The 19,349-nt window shown below is 39.2% G+C and overlaps 1 protein-coding gene across 1 annotated transcript in view; it reads left to right on the top strand.

Annotated features, from left to right (window-relative positions):
* Nucleotides 1-19,349, top strand: part of PEAK1 (pseudopodium enriched atypical kinase 1) — a 294,514-nt gene that overhangs the window by 240,824 nt on the left and 34,341 nt on the right. Inside the window, 1 exon segment of the mRNA XM_041739889.1 lies at nt 4,541-4,734. Within this exon segment, the coding sequence (XP_041595823.1) occupies nt 4,541-4,734 (194 nt within the window).

Genomic DNA, 19,349 nt, shown 5'->3' with positions numbered 1-19,349 from the left:
TTGGCGGGGGTTATAGAGACAGGAAGAGATGGAGATTTTCCTCCTTCTGATAGATTAAAGGTGTGAGATTTGATAAGTTTGAACTCTCCACATGTGTTGGTATATATTCCATTTCTGCAAATGTCCATCATCCCCAGCAACCCCAGAAATATGCAGCTCTGAAGACAGTTAACAAAATTGTGATATGCTGTTTCTGATATGCTTTGATCTGAATTTTAGGGGTAAAAACAGGTTTTGAAAATCGCACATTTGTTAATTGACTGTCTTGAGCAAATAGAGACACATGTCATTGCCAAAGAGAGCTAGCAAATGGGAATTTAGAATAACGTTTGCCCAAAGAGGCAGATAGTCTCTGTAGAAGCTTGATTTCATTTACTGTCCCTTCTGAAGCTAAATGGAAGTGGTTGGGTTTGAAGATAAAGTTGAAATTGTGGAAATACTTGGATGCATAAAGGACGCTAATGCGGAATTTGATTTGCCTTTTTAAAAAGTACATTCAGACATTTAACAGAATTTTTACAAAAATCTGTCTGGAATGAATTTCCCAGGAAAAAAAAAAGATCATTTTTATTTGATGGTGTAATGATTAAACCTACCACCTGGGTAAGCCAAGGGAGCTTCCCACAGGAGATTGCTTGTGCAGCTTTGAATTATGTATGAATGTTGCAGACTGAAAAGAGATAACCTTACCAAGGGATTCGTTTGTATAACAGACCAACCTGTAACCATGTTACGGTTTCCATTGAATACCTTAAGTTCATTCTCCACATTTGGAAAATGAGATGTCTTTGTGGAGATCATGATGTGATATTTTAAGTGTTGGGTCAGATATTCCAAATCTCAATTATAAACTGGTCATTAATGAAAAAGTCGATTGAAGTGTTTGAGCTCCAGGCAAACTTGTGTTGTTTTCCATAATGAAAACAGAGTGGATGCTCCTGGAGAAGAGCAGGCTAAGTCACCATTTGACCCAGCCTGACAATTAGGGACCTCGATGTCAACGCCATAGTTACTTAGACATCCTACCTACCGCTAGAGAGCTGGGGATTGTTTCAATATTATTTTAACCAGTAGAAAAAGAAAAGCCACAACTTCTTCTTTGTGGGCCATTTATCAGTTAATAGTTCTGTTTTGTAGCAATGAATATCAAATTGTACTTACCTGAAAAAAAATATATAGTTATCCTTGTTATATTTTTTTATTTCAAGGTATACTAAGATATAGTGTATTAGAAATTCTAGTAGCTTTCTCGTCATTTCTTTTTAAAGATTTTTTTTTTTAACCTGTCTCATGGATGAAATAGGGGAAATTTTCGTTTTGCTCATTATATCCTTCCTGATGTTTGTTTGTACAGATGATCAAGTAATAGGGAATCAGAACCTGGTTCTCTGCTTCCCATTTTTGGTGTTTTCTCCATTATCTTAAATATTTCTAGATGAAAATCAGGATATATATTAAAATTAGTGGTGTCTGAAAAAAAAATATTTCTAGATGAAATATTGGTGGTGAGCCCAGTTTGTTAGGAGAGAAAGTCTGTATTTGGAAAGTGTCATTTTACTATTTGGGAGGGTTTTCTGACTTCATATCTAAATATGAAACAAAAAATGGTTAAAAGTTATATTCTCTTATAAAATTAATATGCCTTAGATAAATTGTCAGATTTTACTTCCTTCTTTCTTCCTAGACAACTTGTCTATTGATACGTAGTAACTGAGTCAACCTTTTCTGGTGCTGTTCTCAATTCTTTCTCATTTTTTAGTCATAGCATGTTACCACATCTAAGCTTGAACCCTCAAAGCCTCTCCCTTTCCCATCTCTCTTTTACCATTTTCATCATACAAAGAGCTGTTCCTCCCTCAAGCATCAAGACATGACATATGTGTTTTTTTTTTAAATTCTTCCTTTTAGACTCTGATGTCACTGCTTATTAAACATCTTAGCATCCATTTGCAATTCCTTGTGATTTTACTTTCATCAGCTCTCTTTGCATGGTGCTTTATAGTTGGTGATTATTTTAATTGGTGACTTAATATACCAGTGTACTTATTTAAAATGTGCTTATGAAAACGAATCTTTATGTGGAATGTAGGTTGTGCTGCCCTGATCCTCAAAGAGTTAATAAAACTAGTTTTCACTTTGCTTCGCTCCCCAGAGGTAGTTTGGCACATTTCCCAGACCAAACCCGTAAGGTAAAGGTCAAGGTGCAGTGGCTGATATTAAGGTGCAGAATTCGGAGCTAGTATCTTACCCACCTTGTAGTCATCCTGAGCTCAGTGGGATCTCTGGTACCTCAGAGCTTCAGAACATGATTAACAGACCGAAGAAGGCCCTGTGGAATATCCTTTAATGGGGAATTGTATGAGTGAGTACAGTGGGTGAGTCTTTAACATTTCTTGCTTTTTAGCATCGTGTTTTGTTCTCGGAAGCCATCAGGAGCACAGAGCCATGCTTCGTGTATGTGGGGAGTAGGCCCAGGGAATTCCTCGTGGTTTAAGAGCAGCGACTCTTTCCGTGGTTTTCGCGGCAGCGGAGGCACTGTAAATAGCCCATCCCTTGGGAGGAAAACAGACAAGGAGGGGCAGAGTCCTGGCTTCTGAACCAACCTTTACCAATCCCTTTTGATAATGGAAAAGAGAGCTTTCTTTTAGTAATAATGAGACTGGGGCAAGAGAAAAGGCAAGAGCAAGTCTGGAGAGGTTAGGAGCCTAAAAATAGCATTTTAGGAAACCTCTTCGATTGACTCTAAAATAAGAGAATGTCACTTTATATATGTACTTGTACTTTGAAATCAGAAATGGCCTACATTAACTTTTGCCCAGTTAAGATCATTTTCCTTCTCCTGAAAGCATGTTGATAATTACTCAGTGATCTACAATCTTGACACTAAATGGTGTCAGAGAGGGTCTCAGCAGTGTCACTTTATTTTGTCTTTGCTAATGCATGGAAGGAAAGGCCCCTTCTTACCTTGATCTTACAATGCTCCATATTATGAGAAACCAGTTTTGTTTGGAGCCTTTCTTTTGGGTTGATGACCCAGAGGCAGTATGCTTTACTGTGTGAGGCCTCCTTTACATAAACCACCCTCCTGGCTGTTAGTGGAGTGGTTCCTTTCCACCTTACCACTGTCTTGGAGAGCCAGATACCGTAAAGGAACTTCTAGCTCATTGCTTATTTTCAGTATAGAGAAACCTCTGGCTTTGCCAGCTTTGAAAAAGTATTTTTTGAAGTTGTAGATCCAGCAGACTTCAAGGCTTCTGTTCAGACACATGCATAATTTCCATAATGAAAGATTGATAAGAAGGTACTCCTTCTTCAGATCTACTCCCTTAAATCCATGGGTGATATATGTTGTAATGACACATGATCAAACAAAGTACCTCTTTTCAAGAAACTTGTAAATGTCACCATGATTTACTGCCACATGAAAATCCAGAAATAACATGTAATAGTATGTTTGCTTCGCAAGAAGAAGGGTTGGTGAGCATATGACAGTCTAAGAACACTTTCAGAAACCATTAAAGATGCCTGATTTAAAAAAAAAAAAAAAAAAGATGCCTGATTTTGAATTTATTTTATTGGCTAGCCCAATGAGATTTTCTAACTAGGCTAGTTTTTTCTACCAACATTTAATGACCATTCCATCCCTTCATACTTATAGCAACAGAATTGACAGTTTAGGCAGGATGGGAAGTGGGGAAGATTGGAAGAAATAGCTATAAGCAAATGAGCAAGCAGGCAACAGTGAAACAAGGTTGGAAACACATTGGACGCCGCATTGTGGTATGGAGCCCACAGGATCTTTCAAATTCATTTTAGTAGATAATAACTAGAATGCAGAACTTTCATTTCCATTTACTTTGCTGCATGCAGGCAGGCAAAGGTTGATGCTTCTGTCCTCCTGGCAACAAGACTTTCCTGGCCTCAGTTTACCTACTAAAACAATTGCTTAACTTCCTTATTTAGTCTAATCTCACCTTTATTCCTGATCCTTTACTAAATACTTTATTTTTTTTTGAAAAAAAATTTTTTTTTTTATTATTTATTCATGATAGAGAGAGAGAGAGAGGCAGAGACACAGGCAGAGGGAGAAGCAGGCTCCATGCACCGGGAGCCCGACGTGGGACTGGATCCCGGGTCTCCAGGATCGTGCCCTGGGCCAAAGGCAGGCGCCAAACCGCTGCGCCACCCAGGGATCCCTGTATTTTCTTTTTAACAAGTTAAGCATTCAGCTTTCTCCATCACTACCATCACCAGCTCCTGCCTTAAAAAAAAAAAAAAAAATCTTACCTTCTTACTCTCAAGCTTCCCTCTGAGTTTACCGTACCTTCTCTACCAAACTGGATTCTCAATATGTCAAATAGAAGGGTCAGCCTGCCTGAAGGACTACACTATATTCAGACAAGTATTTTAGGCCTTATGACCCATTGCTGTGACTCTAGGGCTAGTTATTTGCATTTATGGCAAGTAGATGTCTTCCATAAATCTAAATTTTAGCAAGACCTTTGAATGCTACTTGTGACCACAGTCTGATTTGTTTCAGTCACAAGACCCATGAAGTGACAGAGGATCTTTCTCCTCGGGATTCAAGATCTGTTGCTGTGAAGCAAGATGATGGAGGCTGCACTTCTATCACAGCAGCATCGCCCCCACCTGAACTGGAAAGAGAAGAGGAAAAAGAAGATGTTTCAGATACTGTCGACCTGAATCCCTGTAGTGCAACCTATAGCAATTTAGGTAAGTAGAAAATGTCATGTAAATAGTATTTAAACTTTGCCTTTTTATGCAGTATCCGAATACTGCATTTCCCTGGAGAGACGGTTTTTATTGCGCAGGAAGCAAAAGTTGGACAATTGGAGCCATAAATTTTCTTTTTTTCTGGTTTTTATTTGTTTAAATTCCAGTTACAGCGCACCTGGATGGCTCAGTTGGTTAAGCATCTGCCTGCCTTCAGCTGAGGTCATGATCCCAGGGTCCTGGGATTGAGCCCTGCATCAGGCTCCCTGCTCAGTGGAGAGTCTGCTTCCCTTTCTCCCTCTGCCTCTCCTCCTGCTTGCATTCTGTCTCTCTCTTAAATTTTTTTTTAAATCTAAATTCCAGTTAGTTACCATACAATGTGACACTAGCTTCCAGTGCACAACATAGTGATTCAGCTTCCATACAATACTAGGTGTGAAGCCATAAATTTTAATTCACCTCAGAAAAAGTCCTGGTGTTGACTAGGCATATATTGAACACCTGCTACCATAAGTCCTGTGCCATGGTCCCTGCCTTGAGGGACTCACCTCGAGAATTTCAGTATTATATAATAACTGCACTGATAGAAATACCCGTGGAATGTGTTTTATATCACACAGGAGAGAGTGTCAAAGATGCCTTCCTGAAAATAGTTCCTGAACTGATTTATCAGTTGGCAGAGGGAAGAAAGTGCTCCAACCCAAGGCAACAGCATAAGCAAAAGCATGGTGCATTTGGATACCACAGCCATTTAGTCTTGCTAAAATATGAACTGAAGTTAGGCAAGATCGTGCGTTTCAAGCTAAAATCTTAGGCTTTTTTTGCTCTTTGTGATAGTAACCGATCAAGAGGTTTTAAGCAGAGGAAAAATGTGATTACATTGGTGTTTTAAAACATCCACTTTACAGGCTGGCATGAGAGGATGGATTAGAGCTGAAGTATTAAGTATTTGGTAGCCTGAAGTCTGGTAGTTGTGTACTTTGGTGGGACCACGTATGAGATGAGAAAGGCCTCACCTAAGATAGCGTGAGGGGGAACAGTAAACAGATTTAAGAGGCAAAATGCATAAGGCTTAGTGGTTAATTTGATATGAAAATGATGTGAAGAATCGAGGATAAATCTCAGATATCTGTCTTAGAACAGGCAGGCTCAAAGAAGTACTATTACTAGGAGTGTTTAGGCCGAGGCTGGAGGGCCATCTCTCAGAGCTGTGGTGAAGAGGAATCCGACGGCACAAAGAGGACAGGACTGAGTTCCCTCGAATGTGCCTGCCAGTGCAAAGGTTCTTCAGTTTTCCGATCATCTTCACTCTCCTTCCTTGAGTACCCAGTGACTTTTGATCTGTCTGCTTTCCTTGAGTGTCTCATAGTTTCTTTTCTCCTCAAAAGCAAAGCCTGGGGCTAGGTAAGGACTTTTCATTGCTGTTCTCCCATGAAGTCAGGAGAGAGGTGAGTGGCATGAGTTGGACAACCACATGCACAGCACTAGCAAGATCCTTGTGGACCTCTGACCAACTCAGACCTGTTTGGAAATCAGTGGCATATAATATCAAGGCATTCTTTCGCCTAGTTTCTCATCTCCCTTCTTTGTCTTTTTCCTTCAACAGGTTATAGTAAGGAAAAATTATTCCAAGATCAGTTAGTGTACTTGGAAATAGAGGCAAAAAGGTTCAAGTAATACTGTGGGAGAAATGCTCTGATATGTTCTTTTGGGAAGCTCATCATAACAATCCACATGTGGTTGAAAATACATTTTATAAGGAAAAAACTTCCATTCTAAGTTCTAGAAGCCTTCTATGATTTGTGTGTTGGGGAGAACATACTGAAGTTTACCCAAGCGACCATCTTGGATACCATTTTCCAATTGGAATTATACTCAAACAGCTTATTGTACTTTTCCCATTCTTTTATATTTTATGAAGCATCCTATAAGATGCAAGAATTATTGCTTATTTACTATAGTATACTCTCAGCCTAATATGTCAGCCTATCTTTCTTTTTGCATCAAAATTTCTTTCATGTTGCCCTCAGTAAAAGATACACTAAATATTACTGATTGTATGGCATTTCTTTAAAAAATACACATCAACTGGGGCGCCTAGCTGGTTCAGTCAGTAGAGCGTGTGACTCTTGATGTTGGGGTTGTAAGTTCAAACCCCACATTGGGTGTAGAGATTACTTAAAATTTTTTGAAAACACCTTTTTTTTTTCCCAAAGATTTTATTCTTTATTTGAGAGAAAGAGTGAGCAAGAGAGATAGAGAGCCCAAGCAGGAGGGAGGGGCAGAGGGAGAGGGAGAAGCAGACTTCCTACTGAGCAGGGAGCCAAATGTGGGACTCCATCCCAGGACCCGGGATCACTACCTGAGCTGAAGGCAGATGCTTAACTGCTTCACCAACTGAGCCACCCAGGCACCTCTAAAAATTAAAAAAAAAAAAAAAAAAAAAAAAAAAAGCCTTTTTTTTTTTTTAATTTTTTTAAAATTTTTATTTATTTATGATAGTCACAGAGAGAGAGAGAGGCAGAGACATAGGCAGAGGGAGAAGCAGGCTCCATGCACCGGGAGCCTGATGTGGGATTCGATCCCGGGTCTCCAGGATCGCGTCCTGGGCCAAAGGCAAGCGCCAAACCACTGCGCCACCCAGGGACCATTATTTTTACTATGGCATTTATTTCTGAAAATTACATTTGTAAAGTGGACATAGGAAGCAGAGTAATATAGTAGGAAAAATACTTAACTTTGAGGGATCAACCAGATTTTGATTCAGATGATAGCCATGTCATTGCCCACCTGTATGATTGTAGTTCAGCTATTTAGCATCCCTAAGCTTCAATTTCCTCATCTGAAATGAGGAAATAGTAACATCTACTTTGTAGGGCTGATGGTAAGAGAAGAACTTAGCATATAGAACTATTTAATAATTATGAAGTTCCTTTTTTTCTGGTTAAAAAAATAGATAAAGGTATGGTGGTTTTTTGTACCATAAAATATACCTATTTCAAGTGTACAATTCAGTGATTTGTTGGTAACTTTACTGTGGTATAACCATCACCATAAATCAGTGTTAGAACATTTTCATCCCCTCAATAAAATCCCTCACACCCATTTACAGCTAATCCATGTTCCACATCCAGTCCCAGAAAAACCACTAATCTGCTTTCTGTATTTATGAACTTAACCTTTCTTGAACATTTCATATAAATGGAAAGATATGATATGAATGAATGATACAATATATGATGTGTTGTGTTTGGCTTCTTGCACTTAGCACAGTGTTTTTGAGGTTCATTCATGATGTAGTGTGTGTCCATAGTTTATTTCCTTTGACTGTGAATAGTATTTCATCAAATGGATATATCACATTTATCTATCCTTCACTGGTTGGTGGACATTTAGATTGTTTTGCAAATTTTGGATATTACGAATAATGTTGCCATGAACATCCATGTGCAAGCCTTTCTGTGGGTATGTTTTAATCTCCCTTGGACAATTTTGTAGGAGTAGAATTGCTAGGTAGTCTAATAGTTTTGTCTTTAAATTTTTGAGAAACTTTTACATTGTATTTCAAAATGGTTTAACCATTTTGCATTCCCCCCAGCAATGTGTAATGTTCCCAGCTTCTCCATGTCATCCGCCCGTTGGTTATTGTACGTCTCATTCTAGAGGGCATAAGATGGTATCTTATTGTGGTCTTAATTTGCATTTCTCTGATGAGTAAGGATGTTGAGCCTATTTTTATGTGCTTATTAGTCAGAAATTCCTTTAAAAAAATGTGAATTTCCTTTTTTTTCCCCTGATTTTTAAAATTTTATTTAAATTCAGTTAATTAACATATAACATATTACTGGTTTCAGAGGTAGAGGTCAGTGATTCATTAGTCTTACATAATACCCAGTGTTCATGACATCACTTGCTCTCCTTAATGTCCATCACCCAGGTACCCCATCATCCCATCCCCCACCCCTCCAGCAACCCTCAGTTTCCTATAGTTAAGAATCTCTTATGGTTTGTCTGTCTGACTTCATCTTGTTTTATTTTTTCCTCTCTTCCCCTATGATCCTCTGTTTGATTCTTAAATTTCACATATGAGTGAGATCATATAATTGTTTTTCTCTGATAACTTAATATACTTAGCATAATATCCTCTAGTTCTATCCACGTCATTGCAAATAGCAGGATTTCTTTCTTTCTTTCTTTCTTTCTTTCTTTCTTTCTTTCTTTCTTTTTTTTTTTTTTTTTTTTTGATGGCTGAGTACTAGCATGCATATATATATATATATCCATCCACATCTTCTTTATCCATTCATCTGTCGATGGACATCTGGTTCTTTTCATAGTTTTGCTGTTGTGGACATTGCTGCTATAAACATTGGGGTGCAGGTACCCCTTCAGATCACTTCATTTGTGTCTTTGGGGTAAATACCCAGTAGTGCAGTTGCTGGGTCATAGGATAATTCTGTTTTCAGCTTTTTGAGGAACCTCCATACTGTTTTCCAGAGTGGCTGCACCAGCTTGCATTCCCACCAACAGTGTAAGAGAGTTAATTGTGAAGTTCCTTTATTTCTTCCCAAAGATACGCTGTTGTTTTCTCCTTCATGTACTTTCTCCTGTGTTCAATGTACTAGCCAGAAAATGTAGAAAAGAGTGGAAATAATTTAAAGTTTTTGTTAGAAATGTTGAGAGGTGCCTGTGTGGCTCAGTTGGTTAAGCGCCTGACTCTTGGTTTCAGCTTGGGTCCCATTCTCAGAGTTGCAAGATCAAGTCCTGCATCAGGCTTTGTGCTCCGTTCTCAGCTTGGAGTCTGCTTGTCCTCCCCCTGCTCCTCCTCCCATTTGTGTTCGTTCTCTCTCTCTCTCTCTCTCTCTCTCTCTCCCTCTCTCTCTCTCAAATAAATAAAATCTTTTAAAAATATATTACGTAAGCAGAACAAAATGTAAATTCAAAAAGTTTGGGGTTGCCTGCACAACTGAAGACTGACCTTGTGAATATGATATAGGATACAGGACCCTCAAGGTCTGCTAATTATAGCAAAACAAAGGGACATGGTTTGGATTTGTTTCATAGTTCCCACACTTCTTAGATAGCTCTGAAAACTAATAAGTTGGAAAAACTCAATTGGAATGGGCCTTGATTACCTTACTTCAGAACCCCCCATTAGACCTCTACCCTTGATGACAGTGTTGTTACTCCACTGGGGTATAATAAAAGCTGTCCTGATTCAACCATTCCCTCAAAAAGCTACTGACTTATGCAAACCATACCTTAGAACTATGTCTTTTTACCTTAGAGATCATTCTCTGGGGTTCATGCAGGTGCCTTTTTTCTTCTCCTTAACATAAATAAAGCAAACATTATTTTGTTTAAACTAGATTATTAGATTCTAGAGCTGTACTATCCAGTATAGTTGGTAGCCACTAGCCACATCTGGCTATTTACATTTAAATTCATTAAAATTCAGTGTCTTAGTCTCACATCATTTCAAGGGCTCAGTAGCCCCAGGTGACTAGTACGTATTATATTGGACATGCAGATATAGAAAGTTCTGTTGGACAGCACTGCTTTAAAGAATCAGTTATTTGGGGCATTTGTATTATCTTGTGTGGGCACAAAAATCATATTGGTCTTTATGCAACTTGGAAGCTCCTTAAGAAGATTGCGCCTTACGGAATGATGATTTTACTCTGGTTGATGGTAATATGAAGTCACTGGACAAACCCTAACCTATAACATCTTAATCAACCTCAAGCTGATGTTAGCTGGGCATCAGCCATCCAAAATGATTTCCCAAAGTAATAGAATGTTTTTTCTTTTTCTTTTTCTTTTTTTTTAGAATGTTTTTTCAATCAGACCTTGAATGTTTTCCCCACATTTCTTTGTCTATCTCAAGATGTCTAGAAGAAATATCCCTCTTTTTTATGTGGCACACCTGACTACTCTACCAGCCTTCTAAAATCAGGAGCTTGGGATCCCTGGGTGGCGCAGCGGTTTGGCGCCTGCCTTTGGCCCAGGGCGCGATCCTGGAGACCCGGGATCGAATCCCACGTCGGGCTTCCGGTGCATGGAGCCTGCTTCTCCCTCTGCCTGTGTCTCTGCCTCTCTCTCTCTCTCTGTGACTATCATAAATAAATAAAAATTTAAAAAATAAAATAAAATCAGGAGCTCATAATAACTTTTACTGTGTTAGAAATAAGTCTGTGAGTTTAGCTTGCCTTCATTCACTTTGTAACTGAGTACTCTTCACATTGCTTTTTAAAAGTATCAAGTCTCCGTTGACAGATTCTTGGCTTACCTCTTTATCTGTATGCCTACAACCTAGCACATTACCTAAAACATGCAGTAGGTACTAAGAACCTGTTTGAATGAGTTACCCAAAAGTGACTTTCGCATTTGACTTCATAATAGTCCCAGATTAGGAAAGTTAAGCCCTCCTCAGGAAACTTCATATAGGAAAATTTCAAGTCCCACCCAGTTCATGTGTTTCATTAATTGACTAGCTTTTTAAGTTCTAATCCAGGCATACCTTGGAGATCTTGCAGGTTTGGTTCCATAAAGCAAATCAAATTAACTTTTTGGTTTCCCAGTGCATATAAAATTTATGTTTATCACATATTCTAGTCTTTTAAATGTGCAATAGTATTATATCTAAAAAGCAATATATATATCTTAATTAAAAGCTACTTTATTACTAAAAAATGCTAAACATTATATAAGCTTTCAGTGTATTGTAATCCTTTTATGGGGGAGAGTCTTGCCTCGATGATGCTGGCTACTGACTGATCAGGGTGGTGGTTGCTGAAGGATGGGGTGGTTGTGGCAATTTCTTAAAATAAGACAATAGTGCAGTTTACTGCATCATATGACTCTTCATCAACAACTTCTCTGTAGCATGTGATGCTGTTTGGTAGCATTTTACCCACAGTAGAACTCCTTTCAAAATTGGAGCCAGTCTTCTCAAACCTTGCCTGTGCTTTATCAACTAACTCTTACGTCATCTTCTAAATCCTTTGTTGTCATTTCAGTGATCTTTACAGCATCTTCAGGAGCAGTTTCCATCTCAAGAGACTACCTTCTCTGCTTACCCATGCTAAGTAATTCCTCATCTGTTAAAGTTCTATCATGAGATTCCATTAGTTCAGTCCCCACTTTTTTTTTTTCCCCTAAGATTTATTTATTTACTTGAGAGAATGAGAGCAGACATGAGGGCGGGGAGGGGCAAAAAGAGAGAACCTCAGAAAGTCTGATTGCTTACTGTAGCCACCTTCATTAATTATCTTAGCTAGATTTCTGGATAAACATACTACAGCTTCTACATGAGCACTGGCTTCTTCATTTTACACTTTTATGTTATGGAGATAGATGGCTTCTTTTCTTAAACCTCATGAGCCAATCTCTGCTAGCTTCCACCCTTTCTTCTGCAGCTTCCTCACCTCTTAGTCTTCATAGAATTGAAGAGAGTTAAGGCTTTGCTCTGGATTAGTCTAGGGAATGTTGTGGCTGGTTTGATCTTTCTTCGGACCACTAAAACTTGCTTCATATCAGCAGTAAGACTGTTCTTCTTTCTTATGATTCGTGTGTTTACTGGAGTGGCGCTTTTAATTTCCTTCAAGAACTTTCCCTTTGCATTCACAACTTGACTAACTTGTTTAAGAGGCCTACCTCAGTTTTCAATATACCTTCCTCAGTAAGCTTAATTATTTCTAGCTTTTGCTTTTTTTAAAAGATTTAGTTATTTTAGATGAAGAGTACAGACAGGGGAGGGGCCTGACACAGGGCTCCATCCTAGGACCCTGAGATCATGACCTGAGCCGAAATAAAGAGTTGGACACCTAACCGACTGCACCGCCAGGGGTCCCAAGATTAGTTGTGTGTGTGTGTGTGTGTGTGTGTGTGTGTGTGTGTTTTCTTTAAGTAATCTCCGCATCCAACATGGGGCTGGAACTTACAACCTTGAGATCAAGAGTTACACAGTCTACTGACTGAGCCAGCCAGCCAGGAACCCCTTCACATTTCTTATCTTGCTTACTAGAGCATCTCTTTAAGGCTGTATCTTTCTTTTTTAGAAAAGACATATTTATTCATGAGAGACATAGAGAGAGAGGCAGAGACACAGGCAGAGGGAGAAGCAGGCTCCATGCAGGGAGCCCGATGTGGGACTTGATCCCAGGTCTCCAGGATCAGGCCGTGGGCTGAAGGCGGCGGCGAACCACTGAGCCACCCGGGCTGCCCAAGGCTATATCTTTCAAACACAGAAAGAAAACACCTGAAAGTCTTCTGTCTCCAGAACTTCCTTTGGCAATGTATTGATCATCAGTGCAAAATGTTAAGGGGTGAGGGGCACCTGGCTGACCCAGTCAGTAGAGCATGTGACTCTTGATCTTGGGATTGTGAATTTAAGCACCATGTTGGGGGTGGAGATTACTTTAAAATAAAATCTTTTTAAAAATAGAGGTGAGTGTACTTAAAAGAGTGTCGTTGCATTGCTGGCCTTGATGTTGTAATTATGGCATAATATCATCATAAATAGAAGCTTTAAAAAAATCATTCTGAAGGATACATTGCCATTAGTTCATTTACTCAACAATAATTACTGAGGAACTTCTATGAGCCAGATATTTTTCTACACAATTCAGAATTAATAATTTGAACCAAAGATAAAGAATTGCAGTTTTAGATTATCTAGATATTTAAAGAAAAAACACCTGAGATTGACTGCTTTGAACATTTGTTTGAGCATTTGTTGTACTTCTTAAAAATATAATTATTTCTATTTTAAAAGAAATCATAGACTGTGTCCCTATCTTTTAACTTAGCTGCATTTGGATTTAAAAATAGTTTCCCATATACTAGAATTAGTTGGCAGAGTACAATATTCAAATTACATAGATAACTTAACCCCAAATAAATAATCTCTGTTCTTGGAGAGGTTTCCAAATGACATTCTACAAAAACGGAGTCCGGCAGCTGCTACACCACTGACATTCTTTAAAGTGGTTAGTGCATCTCTTTATCTGAGTGGTCGTTGGAGGTCAGCTTCATTTTGTCATGTGGCATGATGTTTATGTCCGCTGGGGTTTGCCAGTTGGTGCTTCCATCTGACTGTGGTGGGACCCTTCCTCCTAAGCTGCTGACGCCTGCTGCAACGAGCTGATAGAGTGAACGCTGGGGTTAGCCCGTGGTGGCCTTGTCACTTGACAAGACTGGTGCACAGTGGTATGTGACATCTATATTTATAAACCACCGTGCATATTTCCCAGTTTGGAGATGGTGTCTCTTCCTTTGTCCTCTCTTCCTATTCTCATCTATATTACTTGTCATGAGCCCTGGAAAAAAAATTAGGGGTGAAATTACAATTTAAGTAGAAAAATATGTTCAATTTATTTTGGGCTTTAATATGTTTATTCAGCAAACATTTGTCAAATACCAGCTATCTCCTGGTGCTGGAAATAGCACTGCTATCTTCAAGAACTCTTGGCCTTTGAGAAAGACAGACATGGGCTGGCCTCTTAGGAGCCCATATTCTAGTTACTGTGATGCAGATATTTAAAGGTTTAATGAAAGCCTCTGCTTGGAGGAGTCTAGGAGAAGATTACTTAGGTTTTGAGCAGAGCTTGCCAGTTTGACAAGCAAAGGAGAATATTCCAGGTGTAGGGAAGAGTGTGTATAAGGCCTAAAGCTTAATAGAGCAATAAGCGTTCAATTAACCACAGGTAATTAATCAGGGTAGCTTAAGTACAGCGGGAAAGGGGGCAGAGTAGGGGAGATGAGACAAAGTGGAAAAGTGAGGCTGGATCATAATGGTATGTATACATCACAGTGAGTATAGCTTTTACTGTGGGAAATGGAGAGCCACTGAGAGAATTTGAATAAAGGACAAGATCAGGATTTTTAAAAGACCATCCTGGGAGCTACCTACGAGATAATTGGAGGCAGAGAGACCAACCAGAAGCCCATGACAATTCTGTCTTTGGGGAATGAAGAGTTAATTATGCTCATTAACCTATCTGCTCCTGTCCAAATGTGCCATTACTAAGTGCCTTTAATCCCTAGCACCCCAAAATTATAATGCTTGTGAGGTCTTTTTTTAGATTATTTATTTGGTTATTTGAGAGAAAGAGAGAGCACAAGGGAGGGAGGAGCAGACTCCCCACTGAGCAGGGAGCCAGATGCGGGGCTCCATCCCAAGACCCTGAGGTCATGACCTGAGATGCAGGCAGACGCTCAACCGACTAAGCCACCCAGGCGCCCTGATAGTCAGGTCTTAGGCACACCTCTGCTGTGGTTTGTCCCTAGTGGATCTTCCATGGCAGTGCCTTTCAGCAGATCTCTGTCACAATAGAATTATTATTTTGAGTTTTGCAGTATGTGACCATCTTTAAAATGTTATCTTGGGGTGCCTGTGTGGCTCAGCTGGTCAGCCATCCCACTCTTAATTTCAGTTCAGGTCAGAATCTCAGGGTCCTGGGATCAAGCCTGGCATCATCATGCTCTGCGCTCGGCAAGGAGTCTGCTTGAGATTCTCTCTTCCTCTCCCTCTGCCCCTCCGGCTTGTACTAGCTCTCTCTCTCCCCCTCTTCTCTCTAAAATAAGTAAATAAATATTTAAAAACTAAATAAATGTTGATCTTTAGAGATACAGGGTTTTTTTTAATAATTTCCTTTCTACTTATCATACCAATCTCGTAAGTTTTAAGAGTCCTATATCAATCACTTTCCTTCTTGAGGAGTTTTAAACACCGTTTTGGCTTCTACAAAGTGTCATTAAATTATTCCCTTTTAATCTTTCTGTCATCATTTACTTTTCAGAACATGATACAGGGGCTTCTCGGTCAGTCCAAAATCATTTTTAAGTTGGGGAGAGAATAAAGAGATAGAATAAGGAAGTTCAAAAAGGGGCAAAGTAAGGTTTGGATGTGGTTTAGTCAGACATATTTGTCCAAGAGAACTTTTTTAGTCTATAGCCGGGCAAGATTTAGAACACAATCTATTCTTTTTTTTCTGTTTCGAGAGCTGGTATGCCACAAAAATGTAGAGTATGTGATGTTATATCAAGGCTGCTGAAAGCTGAGCTTAGTGTCTGGTCCCTCAGAGGCTGGAGAGGAATGTCCAGGATTAGAAGTTTAAAATAAATATAGCCAAGATACCAAGCTTTTAAAACATTTAGGAGAACTTGCCTTTCTTGAGGAAAAAAATAAGAACACAAAACACTTTTAGATGTGGGAGAATGGCTTGACCCATTAGCATGGGCTGTGGAACGCTTATGGTTCTGCATCTAAGATGCAGAAGTTTCTGGTTCCCGTGTGGAAATCGCAGCTCCCAGGAGATCCTGTCTTGCTGTTTGGGAGGAGAAGCCACTATTAATTATCTTTATTTCCCTGCTGCCTTGGCTGTCCATTTTCATTTGGGAATGATAAGCAGCTCTTCTGACTCTGCCCTTCGGTCTGGCCCCACACAACTCCACCTACTGCACAACTGCTGCATGTCTCTCACCGTTAACTTCTGAGGAGTGTAAAAAATAAATATCCACACGGTATAGAGGGCTAAAAGTGCTAAGAGAGCTCAGAGGAAGAAATGATGGTTCCCAGTTCGGATGTGGGGAGTAGGGAGCAGGGAAGCTTCTGTGGAGAAGGCCATCTGAACTAGGCTTAGGACACACTTTTACTCAAGCAGAGATGGAGAAATAAAAATATGGAGCATATTGAAAGACCAGGAAGCGAGTGCCTGTGTGGGAGAGTTGATGAGAAATGGTGGTAGATAAGACTGAGAGCCTCGGCCAGCTTGCTGAAGAGTTTGAACTTTATTCTCTAGGTGGCGGAGAGCGGCATGATGAGCCCTCTTCCACCTCTCGTGATAAGCACCAGAGAGCTGCTGATAGTGATAGACTTTGTCTCACTTGCCAGTTCTGAGGTAGTTTTTTAAAAAAAACTCCTTGGGAATCCATTCTTTCCATGCCCATGATTATTTTTATTTGTTCTAATTTGGAGAAGGAGGGGGGAATGACATGCCTCTTCTAGAGATCACATTGGAAAGGCCAAGAATAAGTTTGTATTTCTAGTTTCTTCCTTCCCTTTTTACTTTTTTCCTTCTGTTTCCCTCCAGCCAGCCTCTTTGCTTGTTCCTGGGTAGACAAATGAAACAGTGTCTACCCTCAATGAGCGACACCAGTAGGGAGTTCAGACAAGGCTACAAATGAAGTGTTGTCAGTAGTTGGAGAGAAATGTTCACAACCATATATGAGGTCCCAGGGAAAAAGCGGGTCAGTTTGGGGGAGTGGAGTAGGAAACACTCCTCTAACACAGAATGTTTAAAGAGGAGAAGGAGAGAGAAACATTCCTGGAAGAGGGTTAGCCTGAGCAGAGAGAGCGAGCGAGCATGAAGTAGCCAACAGGGCTAAATAAACTGCGAGCTCTGACTTCAGATGCAAGGTGAAATGCTTTCTGTGCTTGAGCCAAGAAAATTCTGTCCTTGGGATGAAGTCCAAATTCTCAAGGACATATTTTTTAAGTAGAGGACTACCATGATCAGCTTTGGTGTTTAAAAAAAAAAAAACCTGTAATGACTAATGTGGTGTGAGAGGCAAAGCTGGAGACCGTGATAACAGAGACTATCACAGAGTCCAGCAAGGATGATAAGGTGCTGGTCCGGTTCGCTGCTTCTAACCTTCTCCATCACACTGCATCTCTGAAAGGTCTGGGTTAGCAAGTGGAAAATAAGGCTTGTTATAAAGTCTGTTTCTGATTCTCACATTAGCTGAGGCAGAATAGGGCTGGGGCAGCTCTGGGAAGGAGGCCTCATCATCACAGGAAGACTGCAGCTGATACCGAGCCCCTCCATCGTTGGTGATAGTAAGGGCACAGAGGAACGGGAAGATGTGACTAGAAACTGGATTTACCGTAGTTTCTAAGAATGAATGGTTGATTTGCTTTATTGAGATATAATTTACATACTGTAATATTCAGAGGGTACAATTCCCAGAGTTTTAGTATATTCACAGAATTTTACAATCATTACTAGTACCTAATTCCAGAACATTTTTATCACCCTACACAGCAGTCACTCTCCATTTCCATTCTCCACATCCCCCTGACACCACTAATCTACTTTCTGTCTCTAGGGATTTACCTGTTTCTGGATGTTTCATAAAAGTAGGATCATATGATATGTGGCCTTTATGACTGGCCCCTCTCACTTAGTGTAATATTTTCAAGGTTCATATCAGTACTTCATTTCTTCTTATGTCTGAATAATATTCATTTATCCATTCATCAGTTGGTTTGATGTACATATGGGTCCACTCTTTGGTTGTTAGAAATAGTGTTGCTAAGAACCTTTGTGTACAAGTGGACATATGTCTTCATTTCTTTTGGATATATATGTAGGATTGGAAATGCTGGATCATGTAGTAAACGTCATGTTTTACTTTTTGAGTAACTACCAAACTGTTTTCCAAGGTGATTGTACCATTTTAGATTCCTACTAGCAATAGGTGAGGGTTTGGATTTCTCCATATCCTCACCAACATGTGTCCATCTTTTTGATTCTAGCTAGCTTTGTGGAGGAGAAGTGGCGTTGTTTTGCATATACTTAATGGGTAGTGATGTTGACCGTCTTTCTGTGTGCTTATTGGCATTTGCATATCTTTGGAGACAGGACTGTGCAAATCCTTTGCCCACTTGTAGTGGATTATTTATCTCTTTATTGTAAGTTATTTATAAATCCTGGATACAAGTCTTTTATCAGATATGCACATATTTTCTCCCACTCTATGGGTTGTCTTTTCACTTTCTTGAAGTTGTTCTTTGAAGCATAAAAGTTTAATTTTTTTGAATTCCAATTTATTTTTTTTTGCTTGTGCTTTTAGGTGTCATATCTATGACATCATTCCCTAATCCAAGGTTGAAAAGATTTATTCCTATGTTTTCTTCTAAGAGCTTTATAGTTTTAGTTTCATATGTTGAGATCTTTGCTATATTTTAGTTACTTTTTGTATACAGTATAAAGTAGGAGTTCAATTTCATTCTTCTGTATATGGATATCCAGTTGTCTCAGCACCATTTGTTGGAAAAACTACTATTTCCCTACTGAATTATCTTGGCACCCTTGCTGGAAATTGACCATAAATACAAAGGCTTATTTCTGTACTCTCAATTCTATTCCATTCATTTATGTTTCAAGTATTAGTACATACAATCTTTTTTTAATTGAAGTATAATTGATGTACAATATTTATATTAGTTTTAGGTGGAGAACATAGTGATTCAATATTTATATACTTTACAAAATGCTCACCAAGATAAGTGTAGTTACCATCTGTCATCATATAAAGTTATTACAGTATTATTGACTATTCCTTATGTACTTTTCATCCCTGTGACTTTAGTTTGTAACTGGAAATTTGTCCCTCTTAATCCCTTTCACCTGTTGTGCCCTTTCCCCCCAACATACAGTACATAAAGCCTTGATTACTATAGTTTTGAAATTGAGAAATGTGAGTTCTCCAACTTTGTTCTTTTTCAAGATATTTTTTTGATTAGATAGATCCAGTGTGTTCCCATACGAATTTTGGGATCCTTCTGTCAATTCCTGCAAGAAAGACAGCTGAGATTTTGATAGGGATTA

Source organism: Vulpes lagopus, chromosome 2 (assembly GCF_018345385.1).
Source record: "Vulpes lagopus strain Blue_001 chromosome 2, ASM1834538v1, whole genome shotgun sequence".
Taxonomy (NCBI): domain Eukaryota; kingdom Metazoa; phylum Chordata; class Mammalia; order Carnivora; family Canidae; genus Vulpes; species Vulpes lagopus.
Note: the sequence above shows the minus strand (reverse complement) of the source record. Positions and strands in the feature narration are given on the sequence as shown.